The sequence below is a fragment of the Pecten maximus genome, chromosome 8, assembly GCF_902652985.1.
Source record: "Pecten maximus chromosome 8, xPecMax1.1, whole genome shotgun sequence".
In the NCBI taxonomy this organism is placed as follows: Eukaryota; Metazoa; Mollusca; class Bivalvia; order Pectinida; family Pectinidae; genus Pecten; species Pecten maximus.
The window spans coordinates 361,305-380,539 of NC_047022.1; the positions used below are offsets into that span (position 1 = coordinate 361,305).

Consider the following 19,235-nt stretch of genomic DNA (forward strand, 5'->3'; position numbering starts at 1 on the left):
TATAGATAACGAACTTTTATACACAACAAACGTTTATATAACAAACGTTTATACATAACAAACGTTTATAGATAACGAACTTTTATACACAACAAACGTTTATATAACAAACGTTTATACATAACAAACGTTTGTAGATAACGAACTTTTATACACAACAAACGTTTATACACAACAAACGTTTATACACAACAAACGTTTAAACACAACAAACGTTTATACACAACAAACGTTTATATAACAAACGTTTATATAACAAACGTTTATACACAACAAACGTTTAAACACAACAAACGTTTATACACAACAAACGTTTATACACAACAAACGTTTAAACACAACAAACGTTTATAAACGTTTCAGAGTACATGTATACAGTACCGTACTAACATGTTTTGACCTAGCATCCTGTTTGTCTATTAAATCATCCATTTGTGGAACAATGTTTAGTTTTACATGATCCTTACGTTATAGCCTCAGTGAGGTTATGTATCCATTCATTTAACAGATTTGTGTAAGTTTATACGGTACGAAAGCAGAGAGAGACTTTGAATACATTGTAATTATAAAGTTATTTATTGTACAAACCAATGTACCATCCAGTCGTTTATACTGTTGATGACCCGTAAAGGTAAACAAATTTCTCGGCGTAAATACGAAGCATTACATTTTTAGAAAGAAAGCCTCACCCTAAAATAGTAACACATTACTGTCAGGTTTCCTCTGTCATTTTCACAAGTAAGTGTACGTATTGCAACATTCCTGTCAAACAAGAATATAGTTTAGATATAATTATTTCAAAGCCAAACACCAGTGTTTATCACGATAAACCTTTCTTTACCTAATGTTTATCATACTGTTGTAAATCTAGCATTACTTACCACCACTGGGATTTCGCCTGTGTTTTGTCGTATGATTTCATACAGATTACTGAAATAAGTGACTGTGTATCATGAAAATATTACCCCTGTGGAAACATACCCCGGTCAAAATTTCCCATTGGCTATATGGACCTGTTTGCTGATGACATAAAGATCCTTTAGTCGCCTTGGCATGCATAGCAAATGTCAAAGGAGTTAAGTCATCTATCAATTAGCAGGTCAAGAATCCATTATGGCCACCATGACATCGTACCTAAAAGTTTAAATGACCTTAACTGAAAAACCGTTGAATCTAAAGCTTTTCCGAAGCAATATTTTTGCAAAATACAAATGGTGCTAACATGTTTTCTACTTAAGCATTGCGGTATGAAAAAAAAATCTCAACCAATCAGAAAGCCGCATTCTGCGTACAAACAATGGAAAATTAATTATAAGTTCATACAAAAAAATGTCTAGTAAAAAAAGCTCGTCAGAGGTCAAAGTTAATCTATTTTAGGACATTGTTCATTTTTCAAATTTTTTGATCTTTTTGAAATGCCGACAATGCCGACAATTTACATTTTCAACTTCTTCTCAAGTTGCACTAGTGACATTGAGCTCAAACTTCCGGAAATGATCCTGAGAGAGTCCCGCTAAATGTTGTTATTTTTAGAACGGCCTGAAATCAAAGATGGCCGGTATCTTGAAAAACACATTAATAACTTCTCATCCAATTCCTTTGGTGCCACTGAGGTAACTGTAAAGGACTTTTTGGACTCGTGAAACCTTTTACATGGCAGCTCTGCGTACGGCAGCCATTTTGTAACCTGATATCACCATCATGGTTACACAACATGTACTGCGGATTTCCCCGCTTCAAACTACTTTGTTGACACCTAATATTTTTGATGCTTTATTGGAGATTGAAAATTAGAATTGGAAGGATGTTTCATATGTGCTGTGATAATCCGTCTACTTGTGACCCCATCAGTTTGTAAACAGTAAAGGGTTGATATGATAATCCGTCTACCTGTGACGTCATTAGTTTGTAAACAGTAAAGGGTTGATTAGTCTCGCATTCCCCAGACTCTCGTCCTCGCTCGAGACTGCCTCAAACGAGAGTCTGGTCAGATTGCTATTTGAATTTTGTGACCGGTAGAGGGCGCTGAAAAAATGTAAACAAATATGGCAACTCCAGTAAAAGAAACTGACAGAATTCGCTTTCCAGACAGTGACAGGTGTGTTTCTTGTTGTTTAGAAAACAAGCAAAGGTACTACATAATCCGAAAAGATAAGAACAAGGGTCCTGCTTTTGAAATTGTATCTTACTGTTACAAGAACAATCTCTGTGTCGAAGAAAATGTTGGGACATATGTGTGTTCGCCTTGTTATAAACTGCTGCTACGAATAAAAGACATGGACAGCAGACGGTCACAATTATATGACAAAGTTATGATGTCGTCACAAACATTTATTAAAGTCATATCTGTGAAAAAACGAAGTATGGCCATGGGAACACCTGGAACACCAAGACAATCTAAGTTTCCTGACAAGAGAGCTACTCCAGATCAAGGTATTTTCAGCATTTAATTTTTAATCAATATTATCATGCATGTAACAATCGGAACATATTCAGAAGAACCATTCTACCTTATGTCCAGATTGTGTTTGATGTAAACGCATAATCTAAATAAATGATTGATAACTGAAACAACTACTTAAATTACGTCACAAATGTCTGCATCATAACTTGTTTATTAGGATTAATCTATAGCGTAAAGGCCAGCTGATAAAGGCATGGAAATCTTTTTTTCTGCCTGACTTAGATATGAACACGTAAATATAGCATTTGTTAGTTATATTACAATAATATCAAAGTCATAAAATATGATATGATGAGTGTTAACTCAGTAACATTATATGCTCAAAAGTTAATAATTAGTAATATAAAACTTGACATTATATATGTTTACAGTAGACAGGTGGCAGCTAGAGGTGATTATCTAGGAAAGGATATATATCTTCATGCACTTACACTGGCAGATATCTGATATATTATTTTCGATATTCAATTATGTTTTTCAGGATCCCTAGAAAAGCAGTCTAGCCAACAAACAGTAATTAGAAAGCCATCAACAAGATCATTGTTTTTAACTCCATCAAAAAAAGCCTCGAGCTCATTCACAGAGGATCTCGCTGTTCCATTTTCACCTGGGCCTCAAAGTAGTAACCAACAAAAGAGAATAAAATCTTCATCACTTTCGTTAAGAAAACCCTGAAACATACAGTGTCATTTCGATCTTCAAAACTCTGTGAACAGATACTTCCAATTGTAAAATCATTAGCAAATGGAAACTTCAAAAAGGCTTTATCATTACTTGTAAATTCTTCAGACCATGCAACCAAAGAAAATGCAAAGAAGGCAGTTAAGAAGTTAATTGAACAGGAATGCTGTGTCTTTTCAAAACAAACAAACAAATGAATTTGAAGTACATTTACAGAAACGGGAAACTAGAGATTTGGAAAACTTCAACATGAAAGAAATTCAAAAGGATTTTGAAAGTCATGCACCCATGCTATGGGCATGTGCAACCCAAGCAGCAACCTCTGGTTATAGCAAGACATTCGATCAGGTTAAGGTTTGTGCAGCTTTGTGTGTTCTTTTGCAGGGACGTTCAAAAATGCTTAACTCTCTTCAACATGTTGTTGCCATAACAATGTACAACAACCAATTACAGAAAGATGGCTTTTCGGTGCTTGCAAAACTGGGTTTTTCTGTAACCCATACAACCTTGAATGAAAAGTTGAACACAGCGAAAAAACTAAATGAGCAAGTAATGAAAACCTATCAGAGGAGGTTAGCAGACACTATTGCTGCTAAAAGTATTGTGGATAGGGTGAGCACTGAACACTCTTATGCAGGAGGATTAGATCAACCCTCAGTCATAGATGAACATTCCTATTCAACCATCTACCATTCAGAATTTCAACAACATGGTGAACCCCTAGGCTACAGATTTAACCTCGACAACCTGGACTTTCATATAAAAGTCAGGGAAATGACACAGGAACATCAAAATGTGTCAAGGCATTTTACTCCAATCATGTCTGTTGTAGATAGAGTGAGCTGTGAGGGTTTCACAGATGAGCCTGTCGGAAATTTGATGGAGGTTGAAAACAGCGAATCTCTTCCTACTGCTGAGGACAATTACACTCTTAGAAAAGACATGATACAGGTTGTATCCAACATTCTGATCGAACATCTGTCATCCTTCAAAATCTTTGAAAATATTTGTCCTAAACAATTCCAACATGCTTATTCAGCAGAAATGTCGAAGAAATCTATTGTGGTATATTATATATGTCACATTCAGAGTTGTTGTTAAAAAGTTCATGTTTTTTTTTCTTCATTTTGGAAGATTTGAATTTAATTGGATGCAATACTTTGATTTGATGCTTTGATATCTTGAGTTTTTCATGCAATATATCTTTCAATCTTTGCAATGACATTTGATATTTGCTATAATTAATGTAAAATCTTGTACATGAAGGAAATGGTAACCATAATAATAAGATTTATAACTTGATATTCTTCCCAAATATTTGTACAACTATCTAGAAATGAATGGGAAAAAATTTAACCTTTTAAATTTTGATAATTTATAATATATCAATTGCATCCTGTTACAATTCAATAGAATAGATTGTTAATTTTATCAAAATTATTGAAAAGAAAATTATTGAAAAGAAATGCATAAATTTCCAGTTTTATGTGGCACTAGTGATTTTCTTAGCCTGGATATATTCATTATATAGGGATCTGATCCTTATTAGTTACATTTCAACACAGAGGAATTTGTTCAAAATAAATTGAACTATCTGTGCCACATCAGAATTTGGAAATAAACCAATAATTCTCCAGGGAATTTAGATCTGTATAGTGAGTCCTAAGTGTACCCATGGTAAAATAATTGGTTTGTAATTTATGACAATAATAATTATAATTAAGTATGGTTTAATTTTAAAGGTATGAAAATTGTATAAAATATGGACCAAATCATTTATGCATGTCATTGCATGTTCATTATATTCATAGTCATAATAATTCTTAGAGCTTTTTGAATACATTTATTAACACATGCATTTTGTGTACTGATCAAGTTTGTTAAGTTCAGATTTCTAACAAAATCAATGCATGCGTTTACTAACAGATATCTAAAATACTGCAGAAAACATAACCACAAAGTCATTTGTCTATTCAAGATATTTGGTTAGCCAACATTGAAAGGGGGTTGACATTTAACAATGTCAGACACAGAATTAAAATGGATATTAAAACATATAACTGTAGATCAACCTTCATGTTGTCAATAATAAGGGTTATATATATATATATATATATATGATATATATATATATATATATATATAGGGAAAGTTTGTTGGTATTGAATTTAAAAAAAAAAGTGAATTATTCTTTCTCTAGATGTCAATGTATGTACATGCCAAGGCCATGTTTTGTAATATGACCAGTTCTGCAGTATGTTATTGCATAATTCTGTTGAAATGTTAATTGTTGCAGTTTTGTTCCATTTGATGTAGAATCAGCAGTGTTTTGTTGGGATACTTCTTGCATTCAATTAGAAACATACAGTGGTAAGCATTGAGCTAAAATTTCCTTTATCATCAAATTTCTATGTATACACTTTAAAAGAAAAAGTATGAAATGACATGTGTACTAAAGTGAAAAGTATTTTTTGTCTCTTTTGCAAAGATTTGAAATGTTTTATAAATTGAAATATTGAAATTAACAGGAAAAATATTTTCATACATCAACATTGTAATACCAATGCATTGTAATTACAAAATTCGATTTTAAATGTTTTACTTCAATTTTGATAAATATATAGATACCACTTGGAATTCTGCTAAAGAATGAAAACAAAACCAATGATATGATAGAGATCATTGAGCACTTACAACAGTATGTCCCTGGAGCCAGAACTGAATTGGAAGAGATTCAAGAAAGGTACATTTCAATACTTTATCAATGAACAGGCCAAAGGGCTAGTTATCAATAATTAACTATTTATTGATTTCAATTGCAGTTTTATTCTTTGATATTAATATATAGTGAATACAAACAAATTACAAATATACTTTTCATATTTTCAATGAATACATTAGTTATCAATACCTTGATAATGACATGTTTTAACTTATATGTAAACAATATGTAACTTCAAATATGTCAAGAAAGTGGGAATATAAATTCCATGAATTTCCTTGGGGTTTTTTTCAGAGAAGAAACAAATCCTAAGATGCAAGCAATTCCAGTTGGAGGTGACCAATTGACGTGTGAGCGAATTAGAGGTGCACATATGGCTCGTCTTGATGGAGATACACAAGAGGAAAGATTGGAGGGTTTGATAACTATGGTGGAAGATTTTCATGAGAAAATAAATTTCCTGCAGGTAGTTATAATTAATGTCCAACTTATAACATGTTTTGGACCTTGCCTCTACTAGTATCTAGATGTGTTCCATCTTTAATGCTACTATTAACTTCATATATGTTCACAGAAGAGGTTGTTAGATAAGATTGTTGGGGAAATAGTGGACACATTCTTCTTGAACAGCTTGACAGTAACAGTCAATAGGATTGAAGATGATGAAACTGCCATTGAAGGGCCAATAGTTGATGATGGAGTGTACTATTATGCCACCAATGTCACAAAATATGGGCTTCTCAGGAAAATCTCTGTTCTAGCTACTAGAAATGGGGATGGTATTCGACAGATAAGACACTGGAAGTATGGTCTATTAGTATATGACCTTTCACACAAGATTAAGTACAGACTTGAATCTTTCTTGCTTTTAGCAGGTGTGAATGCACTTTTCACAGAGAAGCAAAGACATCAGATAATTTGGAATCCATGATGATCTTCTTACATTTTGTTGAGGTTGAATGGTGATACATGGCAAATAACCGGTTTTTTGCACATATAGTTCCACAATATGCAAGGTCTCCCATAATATCTGTAAACAGTTTAAATAAAAGTGAACATGATTTTATGCTGCGACAATATATGACAGTCTTTGGATACTGCTACTTTTCTGTCTCAAGGCGTTCAACTAACCACAGGAATGCTGCTTTAGGATCATATGGTGCTTTAACACAATTTAGGGTAATGTTTTGTCTGTTACAGTTTCCGACAATCACACTTGCTTGTTCCATACAGTGCTTTTTCTTTATTAACATTCGGGAATTTGGTGAAGCCGTGGCTGTCAAAGCCAGCATACCAGCTTTTGGTAAAATGCTTCTCAGCTCTGCTAATCTTCCATAATCCGTTCGGAATTCATCTCCCCTGAAAATAATCAAGATAAAGCTCAACAGTGTTATCATTACAACAGCATTTATACCACAATTTGGAAGAATTATATAGAACAGGAGTTCATTTCACTTAGAAATTTAGAGAATTCTTAGAATAACAAGCATTGTGTGAGTATTGCTAAACCAATACATGTCCCCTACCGGCACACACATATATATATAGCCAAATTTCAGTAAAAATGTTTACAAAACTGAAGCATGATCATTTTATGGAAATAAGTTCACTCCAAACAATGTGTAAATTCAACTTAATGTTTCCTGCCCCTAAAAGATACTCGGGTATTAAGTCTACTGTATAAAGAGTAAAAGAATCTAAAGTGAATTATTTCAATTTAAATTGAAATGTGTAATAACAGCCTTAGATTGAAATATAAACATGATTATGCATAGCACAGCATAGTAGTACACTGATTTTATTCCAAAAGAATCTCATATCAGTGAAGCATTCATTACAGAGCAAATTTAAGTTCATAATATGCCAAAATTTAAAAAAAATGAAAATATTTTTTTCAGTTTTAACTGTACAAAGAATCAGCATCCTTATACCATTATTAAGTGAATGGTGTGCCATTATAAAACTTTAACCTAAAAAATACAGAGAAAAAAGTTTTAACCATACAAAAGTAATGCCACACACCCAAAGAATCTCTATGCAAATTAAAGAATCAGCATCCTTATACCATCATTATACCATCATTATACCATCATTAAGTGAATGGTGTACATGTGCCATATAAAACTTTAACCGGACGGACGGACGCAGGCAAAACATATATAGTCCCCCCGGTTTCACCCGTAGGGGACTAAAAATAAATGTTCTTTTTATTGGGCATGCTACTAGCAATGTTATGTAGAATTTCATATCACTTACCATTGTTCTACACAGTGTGCTTCATCAACAACAATGGCTGCAACTCTAGTCTGATATGTTTCGGAAGAAAACAGCTGTCTCCATTCCCCGTGGAAAAGGGCTTCTGGGCTCATCATCAAAATCGGGACTGTTCCATTTTTCAGCTCTGTATCAGTTTCTGAAGCAGAATAGGTAAATTTACTAAATGTGGTTTTATAAAATTTATTTAAAAGTATTACTGTATAGTTTGACTATCTGTCAACAATAACAATGAATTAATCATACTGTATCTACTATAACAGGCATAACTTTTGAAATATCGGAAACTCATTCGAGCACATGTAATGTAACTCACCTCTTGTTTGCTGTTTACTTGCGTATACACAGCGGATCCCACTAGCTTCAATATTGACAACCTGGTCTTCCATCAGAGCAACCAGTGGGGAAACAACGATAACAATACTGTCCGTTTTGCTTTCATATGCATCCACCAGAGTTGGTTTAAGCGAATAGATGATAGTTTTCCCATATCCTGTCGGTAACACCGCTAAAACGTCTTTCTTACTCATAACGACATCCTTCAGAATAGCGAGCTGCAAATCTTTCAGTTGGAAATCGATGTTTCTTTGCACAAGCGTGAACTCCAGAGCTTCTTGAAACTTTCTCTCAGTCGCCATTTTTTTATTTTTTTTTTTTATTTTGTGGGTGTGTAGCTGTCAGCCAATGAAAAACTTTACCGATTTTTCGGTAAGCCTCGTTTTGGTATCACAAAATTCAAATAGCAATCTGACCAGACTCTCGTTTGAGGCAGTCTCGAGCGAGGACGAGAGTCTGGGGAATGCGAGACTAAGGGTTGATGTGATAATCCGTCTACCTGTGACGTCATCAGTTTGTAAACAGTAAAGGGTTGATGTGATAATCCGTCTACCTGTGACGTCATCAGTTTGTAAACAGTAAAGGGTTGATATGATAATCCCTATACCTGTGACGTCATCAGTTTATAAACAGTAAAGGGTTGATGTGATATTCCGTCTACCTGTGACGTCATCAGTTGGTAAACAGTAAAGGGTTGATGTGATAATCCGTCTACCTGTGACGTCATCAGTTTATAAACAGTAAAGGGTTGATGTGATAATCCGTCTACCTGTGACGTCATCAGTTTGTAAACAGTAAAGGGTTAATGTGATAATCCGTCTACCTGTGACGTCATCAGTTTGTAAACAGTAAATGGTTGATGTGATAATCCGTCTACCTGTGACGTCATCAGTTAGTAAACAGTAAAGGGTTGATGTGATAATCTGTCTGCCTGTGACGTCATCAGTTGGTAAACAGTAAAGGGTTGATGTGATAATCCGTCTACCTGTGACGTCATCAGTTGGTAAACAGTAAAGGATTGATGTGATAATCCATCTACCTGTGACCCCATTAGTTTGTAAACAGACTAGGCGCACGTTATTTAAACTTATGAACGCCCCCTTCCATCTTACACATACATTACATGAAAACATTGAAATATGCATAGAATGTAAGGTAAATCTATATTATATTTAACATAAATAAGATATATATAAGAAAGAGTACAAGAAATGCCTATCAAAATATATTGCTGGATTCGATGTAGTCATGTCGGAAAACAAGAGAGTTCAGAGTTTCAAGGCGGTGAGCTATTTCATATGACATTTTTAATCAGTAGCTCATCATAAAACGTTTCATGAATGATCACAATATTTATCATTAATTAATTTTCCATTTTTTTGTATGCAGAGTGCGGCTTTCTGATTTGTTGAGATTTTTTTTCATACCACTATAATTAGTTTTTCTTTGTTTTCATGGTAAATACTCAAATGTGATTTGTCGAAAAATTCTTTTTATTCTTCTATGAAAGACATTCCGAGAATGGCGCGAAAAATGTGACGTCACAATACGACAATTGACGTGCGTATTGATTTAAGAAAAAGAATCCCATTTAAAACCAGTAAAATTGTACATAAAACATATTTTAAATTAGAAAATCATTTTGGAAAATTAATTATAAGCGTTGATGTCAATAATTTTTTAGTTTCATCGGGATATGTCATCGGGGTATGCCATCGGGGTATGAAACAAATTTTGTTTGCAAACTTCTGAAAGAATCCGCTCATGAAACTAAAAAATTGACATCAATAAATACAAAAATGTCTACTTTGTTATTCAAACACTATTCATAGGTGGTTTCCAGGAATTTATCCAACCTGGTAACAATAAGCCGGATTCTTACCGTTTATGGCCGTGACCAGATCAACAGACTTTCCTGATGGAATGGTATGTATGTAGATGTAGGCCAGGCTATTCCGTCAGAAATATCCATCGGTCAGGTCAGATATATATATAGCATGTTACAGTATATGCGAACATGAAATATCTCCTTGCAAATGTAGATTATAAAAATAATAAAATAGAGCAAGTCCTTTCTGCCCTCTCAGGCTTCTTCATTGTTGGTGTGGTTAAACGGCCAGAACAGATCGGGCGTCATTAACAATCAGCGAAAGGACTGGTTTATACGTACGTAATATTAGACATATACTGTAGTTGATACACAGTTCGGATAAACAACCTGTCTTAAAACCATTAGAAACATTTCAACTCAACGGTCCTTGTAGGCATAATGACATTGAAGCTTACCGTGTTCATTGGAAACCATTTCGATTTAAAAATTGCCCGAGGTCTTAAGTTCCATATCGGTAATTTATCTTAACACGATAAAAGAGACTTGGAAATTAATTAGTCTTCATATATTTGGACCAGAGACGTATATGAGTGTAGGACAAAAGCAGTGTCTCAAATTATAATATAATAAGTACCTATTATACCGAACAGGTTGCTCTGTGTTGTAATAATTTTAATTTTAGGAATGATTAAAATCAAAGAAACAATGAAGCCATTAATGATATATTTCTTTCCAGGAGAATACAACATCAATGAAAAACCTACCAAACACCTGTGTAACAGCTTATTGTTTATGTAACAGTAACATCAATGAAAAACCTACCAAACACCTGTGTATCTGCTTATTGTTTATGTAACAGTAACATCAATGAAAAACCTACCAAACACCTGTGTATCAGCTTATTGTTTATGTAACAGTAACATCAATGGAAAACCTACCAAACACCTGTGTAACAGCTTATTTTCAAGTAGTTGTTGTTGGAACCGGTTGTTTACATTGCATAAGCCACTGGTGACTGAAGTCACTTATACATATATGTATATGTAGCACTTTAAAATCAATAAAAAAAATAATAAATATCATTTTTTTTATGAAGGGGCTTTTGTCCACATTTTGATTAGTGTGAAGGGGCTTTCGTCCTAGGGGCTAATGTCCGGGGTGGGGTGGGGGGCAAATGGCCATTATGTTCTTTTGACACTTAAGTGCAAAAGATTTAAACTTAAGTGCAAAAGATTTACACTTAAGTGTCAAAAAAATTATTTGCACTTAAGTGCAAAAAAATGAAGCGGTTTCCAACAAGAAATTCACCTACCGAAGTAATTTTTTCGACTGGTCCAAAATGAAGTACAATGATTGGTCGACCAATGGGCGAAGTTCTATCAATTTCGTATCGACCAATCAAATCATGCATACTGTCGCAGTGTGCCCTAGCGATACGTAAACAATATGGCGGCTTCTTAATCTTGTAACCGAGCGACTCGTCAGCTGAAAGGCCGTAAGGCCGTAATAGCGGACGTAAAACCCATAAATAAATAAATAAATAAATTATAACCGACAAATGTCGCCCGAGACACGAATTTTATGGAGGTGTCCACAGTTGGAACAAATGCTCGGCAATCAATATAAATATAGAATGTAAACAATTTTATCGAAATTAGCTGTAGTGATGAGGGAAGTAACCCGTACATATAAAAGTGAAACAATTATAAAAAAAAAAAAGCTTTGTTGGTTTTAAATGGTACAATCGATCAATGTGAAATAATATGAAACAGGCAATGCCTGAAAAGAGCGAAGCTAGCTAGTATGCCAATGTATTACATAAAAATATAGTGATAAACGTTTCGCCGTTTAATAACGAGAAAGTAATAATAACCGGAAACCAGAGAGACTTCTGAAGATGCTATTTCTCAGAAACTTGTGAAATGCTTTGTAGTATGTATGGTCAATATCAACATGCAAATGATTTTTTTGAATTTGCAGGAATGTTTGTGAATTGGTTATCTCCATTGCTTTGTGCTTACTTTCAGAACCCAACATTTTCCTTTTTTACTTTCTGTTTGGGGTTGACCATTTGGAATTGTTGTCGCCCTTGGTTTTGCATAGTACAGTATGTGTGATCATTACCAGAGACATATGAATGATTTATTGCATATAATGTGTTTATATACCAGATACATGTATATATCTCTGTATATACTTAAAATGAGAGTTTTCTAACAGCAGTTCAACTGTAGGTATATGGCCCCATGTAGTTGAAGGATCAAAGCATGACATTGAATACATGCCAATTATTTCCATTGCTTCCTTTCAACCATACTTTTATGTGAATGTCCAAATGAATTGCTGCTTTCACTTCAGAAAGTGTTGCCTACCCATTATTGAATAGTGTATGTGTCCTGTATGTGGAATATAGAAATTGATGTGTTTTGAACCAATTTTAATATTTTTTTTTTAAATCTTCCCAGAAAATCCAGTTTTTATACATATCTGTACAGATGTGCTTTCTCAGTCTTTGAGAAAAATCACCATGTAATGATCATGTAATGATAAACATAAAATTGCATCACTTCAACACCAATGGTGAACATGTAAACTTGATTCACAGGGGCATGTCTAGTCTTATATTTAAAAATAAATACATTTAGTAGCCAGAAATAGCTATATGTTAATTTATATAGGTATTTCTAGCTATTTTTAATATAAGACAAGGCATGTCCCTGTGGTTGATTAGAGGAACAATTGTTAAGTTCCAATGTAGGCAGAGCTATAACCAAGACACTGGACTGTTAATTGTCTTTGATTATTTTTCCCTATTAGCCTTGATACAAAGTAGAATAATCAGTGAGTTTAAATGAGTAATTTAAAATATGTAATACCCAAACCTGTATAGTAATTAAAACTATAAAGTGCAGTACAGTACAGTACAGTACAGGTCTAACAATGTTATGTCTAGTTATAACCAGAAGTGGATCCAGGATGGATAAAAAATCTAGACAACAGTTACGATTCAGGATGTCAATCGATTTTATTTCTGCTTAATTTCACTATCAATATAACACTTGAGAAAGATGTAGTATTTTGTTGTTCATGGTGCAAATACAGCAGCTCATATCTATGTAGTTGTTGTTCTAGCCTCTTTATTTTAGCTGCTGCTGACAAAACTTCCAAAGATGTATCTGAAAAAATACAATAGTTACAAATGTTTTTTTCTTCATATTTTTCATTTAATGACAACACTCTTAAGCTAAAGCTTTCATTTTTCTACATGTCCGGAGTATGCTTTACAATATCTCAACAAATAGGATGTATATATTCTATGTATGTGCTATTCCCACCCTATACATGAAGTCTTTTGACATGCTTGCTGTTTACTTTATAGACAAGAAAATAGAAAACATATATACATACATTTTACATGTATTTTAATTGGTAAATTAGAAAGCTCAGGATTCATATCAGGCAAGGTCATGGATGTTAGAATACTCAGGGGGTGGGGTCGGATAAGATATGTTTACTGATGGTGGATAAGGTCATGGATTAATAACACTCAGGGATTAGAATAGACAGTTTCAAAATTTCACTTGTATTATATAGTAGTTACCGATGTTTATTATAGAGGAAGGAAAATCAAATGCATACAATTAGTCAAGCTGTCACATCATTATGTTTGACTGGTTTATAGATTCAAATGTGGTTTATTAAATATTTAGTTATAGAATATTTTCATTTTCACTCAATGCCAATATGATAATCAACAGGAAAGTGTTTCATTTAAAAATATCACATTATCATTAGATATCCCAAATATTAGTGTCAAATGGAGGCATTCCAGTAATATACACATTTCATGTGGCAGTACATTTAGTAATCTGTGAGGGGAAAATAAGGTTAAGTGTGAATCAGATGTAATTTTGCAACATTGATATTGTTGGTAACAGTAACATAGCTGGTAACTACAATGTAAACTTAATGTCTCTACCAACCTTATGTATATACTGTGTTCTATAGTAGAATTAGAAATACAGTAAGATTTGAGAGATTATCATCTTTTAATTAAAACTGGTATTGGGCACCATTGAAAATTAATAGCTAATGAATTTGATATAACCACATAGATATGTCTCGTCATATATTTTAAAAATAGCCAGAAATACTTATATATAAAGTCGTCATATAGGTATATCTGGCTAATTTTTTTTTAAATAGGGCTAGACATGCCCCTGTGGTATACGTTAACAGTAATAAAAGCATGCATACATGATGAGTGTGTTTCAAATGGTATCAGATAGCCCGAGTTTCCTCTGGCTCTAACACTACACCAGACATACATATCAGACTGCAGTATAACGTTAGGCAAACCTTGCCACGAGAAAGTGAAAGTACACTGTTGATGACTAAATACATGAAGACAAGATTCCAAACTTTCGCAGTAAATACATACATGTACTTCGTAACACTAGTCTTACTGTACAGTACACAACGGTGACATTACCTTGTTGCTTCTACTTTCGTTTTGACATGGTTTTGTACGCCTTCACCCACCTCCAGCTCATTTTTATGTCGCTTTTACTTACGTTTTAGGTTCCATGAATTGTAGAATATACAACACCGCCCTCCAATCTATCAGGGTATCGGCCGTAACTGTTGCCAGTTCCCCACGAGCACGTTTTCACCATTTTCTGTTTACATATGTATTCTCGCGGTGCTCAACTGAGGTCCGACAAGAAGACGGAGGTAATGGCGGACAATCGACCTCGCGATCTGATTGGCTAGATTTATATAGCAACCACGTTGCCTAGGAACGACATGGGGTTACTTCCCTTGAATTGACCTGAAATTACGATAGACAAAAAATACCGAAATTCGTACAAAATACACATTTTTGTTTAATGAAACTTTACTATATCATGTATAATACACAAACAATTTGAAAAATCCTTTGATTTTGCACAAACAACTCTTGAATTTTACTATGGCGTAATTTCAGGTCAATTCAAGGGAAGTAACTCTTACAAAGTCCTCAGAGACATGAAACTGGACCAGAATGGGTATTAAAGGTGTTTATCGCTTATAAATTGTGTTATTTCGCAGTGTTTTGATTCTATTACATATTGAAATACCTTTTTTTTTTACCAAAAATTGTTTTAATTATGTATTTTAAAGGCATAACCCTTACATTTACAAAATGAACAAAACCAGATTGGACACTATTAAACACTTTTTATTTATAAAAAAACAAAGATATTAATACAGTCCATATACTGCAACTTTGAAAACTAATCATGATTTATTTTGTGATGTATTGTTATCAATGGCAGATATATAGTTTTATATACAATAAAGTAGTACACAAAACATTTAAAGGAATTAAACATTTAAAAGGAATCGGATATTTATATTATTATATTATATACACAAGCAGATAGATCTGAAATCAAAATATTAATATGACACAGACAAAAAATAATGATAATGGAAACAACATCAATCATAATGTTTACATTTCTAACTCACAACAATAAAGTTGATTGAATAATAAAATAAAATATGATTATCATGAAATGATTCTAGTTAATAGTTATACATTTTTAAGATTAATCGCTTGAAACATATTATAAATTACAAAGCATAACATGACATATTAAAGATGTTTATCAATTTCAATCAATTATACAAAAATGGTCGTCTCAAAGCATGGAACTGGGTCCTGAGTCCTGGGTTGGTGAAATGCACTTGGTCACAGTCAAAGTCCTCTAGTAAGCAGTTGTTCATTTATCTTCTTCCGTTGTTTCTCAAAAGAGGTCGTTGTCAGGCCGGGGGACTTGTCAGAGTTACCACGTCGCACAATCTCTGAAAAGTACACCTTCTGAATTCCAGCGTGATGTAGGTCCACATGCAGTGTCGGAAATCTCTGGAACATGTAGCCGAGATGTCATTTCCTCTTAGTTGGATGAGTACAACATCAGGGTTGTACTCTATTGTTGGGAAAGTGTTAGAAAGGGTTATTTTTAAGCACTTGTATAATAATTTTTTTGAAAATGCATTATTTTATCGGTTTCAAGCAGGATTTATGCCTGGAAATTCAGCAGTATACCAACTAATTGAAATTAATCATAACATTTGTCTAAATCTAGAAAAAAAGAAACATACTTGTATGATTTTCTGTGACATTTCGAAAGCCTTTGACAGAGTCTGGCACAAAGGTCTCCTAATAAAGTTAAATTCATATGGTATTTCAGGTAACCTCTTGTCCTGGATAGAAAACTATTATGTAACAGACAACAAAAAGTATATATTAACAGTTCATCTTCTGATGCTGGTATGATAATGGCTGGAGTTCCCCAGGGCTCAATTCTAGGACCTTTTCTTTTTTTAATATATATTAATGACATAGCTGGTGAACTTGAGTCAACAGCACGTTTATTTGCTGATGACGCTTCTCTTATAAAGTCGTCTTCTTCATGCCGAGAAATTGAATTAGTTTTAAACAGAGATTTAGAAAAATTAAATCAGTGGGCAAAAACTTGGCTTGTTTCTTTTAATCCAAATAAAACTGAGATAATTTGTATATCAAACTCCGACAATATTGAAGAAAATCTTGATTTAATTTTTGATGGAAACTTTTTAAATTTTAGTAGTTTACATAGACATCTTGGAGTCATATTTAATTCAAATGCTAAATGGTCTGACCACATTGATGAGATATACAAATCAGTAATGAAAGAAATAAATGTTTTAAGGAAAATTAAATATATGTTAAAGCGTGATGCTCTTTTAAGAAGTAATTTATTTTACCTGTTCTGGAATATGCATGTGAGGTTTGGGACGGATGCTCTCAAGCTGACTTAGTTAGAGCAGGCTCAGCTTGAAGCAGCATCTTCAATTACTTTATAAAATAAAAAAATAATATGACTCCAAGTTATCTATCTAACTTATTACCTCCTTCAGTGGGCAATAATAACCCTTACCCTTTAAGAAATAAGGACAATTTCAGAATTCCAAATTACGACTCTCATCTACAATAAACTCCTTCTTTCCCTCTACTTTAAGAAACTGGAACAATTTAGACGACAATGTTAAATCCCTTTCTCTTTCTTCTTTCAAACTAGCTCTCTCTCAACCTATTTCTACTAGTCTGCCTTGCTACTATAATTATGGTGAAAGAAAGTTTAATATAATACATACAAAATTAAGATATAAGTGTAGTTCTCTTAAGGATGATCTTTTTCGTGTAAATTTGGCAGAGGACTTTATTTGTGTAAACTGTGGTAACATTTGTGAAAATGCGCATCATTTCTTTTTTGAATGTCCAATATATGCTACTGCTCGTGCTGAAATGTTCCAATATTTTAATGATTTAAATATACATGTAAATTTAAATTTGTTATTATATGGTAATGAAAACTTGGCTTTGGAAGTGAATAGTTATGTATTTGGATATGTGCAGTCTTTCATAAAGTCCAGCAGAAGATTTTGAATATATATACTTGTATCTCTTTATTATGTAAATGTACATTGTATGTTAGATTATCCATTTTTCCTCCTAAATGTTACATGATTAACTATATATTATATCTATGTCATTACTTGTAAATATTAACATGTTGAGTGGGGAAGGCTTCATAAGTTGTAATAACTTGTTCCTAATCCTATTGTTCTTGTTTAGACAATAAAATATGTTTAAAGTAAAGTACTCTATCAAGTCTCTAAGTAATTGTCTTTTGATCGAATCTGAACGCATGCCATCCTTCCCGAAGAATCTGACAGTGCCAGGAACATGCATAAGAAACAATAGTATGAATAAATATAACATTTCATAATAGTGGACAAGGTTGGAAATTAAATTTAAATACTAACTTTGACAGTTATGATTTTTTTTATATATTACTTGCATTTTGGGAATTACTCAACAAATAGAGATTTTGATATTTTCTTTTCTAAAACACATTTGTTATTATTTTCCTTAAGGAAACCATGACAATATCTCTCAAGAGGAGTAGCATAGCTGCTCCCAAATACTGCAAACTTGGCCATTGCTGAGTAATAGATGAGCATGAATTGGTATGTTTTCTAATAGGGGGAAGGGAAAGTAAATTTGTTTACACTTAAGTGCAAAAAACTTTTTTTACACTTAAGTGCAAAAAACTTTTTTTTTTACACTTAAGTGCAAAAAACTTTTTTTTTTACACTTAAGTGCAAAAAACTTTTTTTTTACACTTAAGTGCAAAAAACTATAAATTCATCCCTAGATTATCATCCATTTACATTATCAGGCCATTATCAAAATGACGGACGAAGACAGATTCTGGGTTAGGTGTGACAGCAGGTACCACTACGATTGTCTACCGTCACCTGTCCAAACAGAGGTTGACCTTAGCTTGATTGTCGACGAGTACCAATGGCTGTGTACCAGATGTAGACAAGAGGGATAAGTTTTGACATTTCTAGCAAAATATATAATAGGTATTGACATCTTTATTCGTCAATGCTACTATGATCTAAATCGGAAGATATGCGCACTGGTCCAAGATGTCAGCTTCCGCTGTGTTCTGATCTATTTTTATCTCACGGGATGTTTGATAATCTGAACAATATTTTTTTAAGAAAGGATGTATGTACATTACAATATAACCGACTTTACCACAAATAAAACTGAAAACAAAAGTTGTATAGGGGTGTTCGAGCACTGGTCTGTACTTACGTAAACACCCGCCATTGCACAGGTGTCATGTGACCTGCTGCCAAAAATAAACCAACGTGCAAAAGTCATGGTGATAGGCTTGAAATTACTAACGGTAAGTCTGTCCTGTATAATCACAACTAAACTTTAACTTTTCAATAGGTATTGAAAATAAAACAACAAAAAACTATGTTTTGTGTTCGAGCACTGGTCGGATGAGTCTACTATTCGGCACACGTGTTTCTGC

At 33.4% G+C, this 19,235-nt stretch overlaps 2 protein-coding genes across 3 annotated transcripts; one reads left to right on the forward strand and one right to left on the reverse strand.

Annotated features, from left to right (window-relative positions):
• The first annotated feature begins 3,447 nt into the window (after positions 1–3,447).
• Positions 3,448–6,933, forward strand: LOC117333267. Of its 2 annotated transcripts, XR_004533867.1 has the most exons (4): positions 3,448–4,210; positions 5,462–5,515; positions 5,770–5,888; positions 6,162–6,933. XR_004533867.1 is itself a non-coding variant. In XM_033892483.1 (2 exons), the coding sequence occupies exons 1-2, from the start codon at positions 3,542–3,544 to the stop codon at positions 5,501–5,503; spliced, it is 711 nt and encodes a 236-aa protein (XP_033748374.1). In that variant the 5' UTR covers positions 3,448–3,541; the 3' UTR covers positions 5,504–5,635. The 2 variants fall into 2 exon arrangements, 1 of the variants encoding a protein (XP_033748374.1); XM_033892483.1 differs by lacking the exons at positions 5,770–5,888; positions 6,162–6,933 and having other exon boundaries at positions 5,462–5,635.
• Positions 5,933–8,919, reverse strand: LOC117333266 (ATP-dependent DNA helicase RecQ-like). The gene is made up of 3 exons (XM_033892482.1): positions 8,458–8,919; positions 8,124–8,280; positions 5,933–7,226 (listed from the first exon to the last, which is right to left on the reverse strand). The coding sequence occupies exons 1-3, from the start codon at positions 8,777–8,779 to the stop codon at positions 6,968–6,970; spliced, it is 738 nt and encodes a 245-aa protein (XP_033748373.1). The 5' UTR covers positions 8,780–8,919; the 3' UTR covers positions 5,933–6,967.
• Between the last annotated feature and the right edge of the window lie 10,316 nt (positions 8,920–19,235).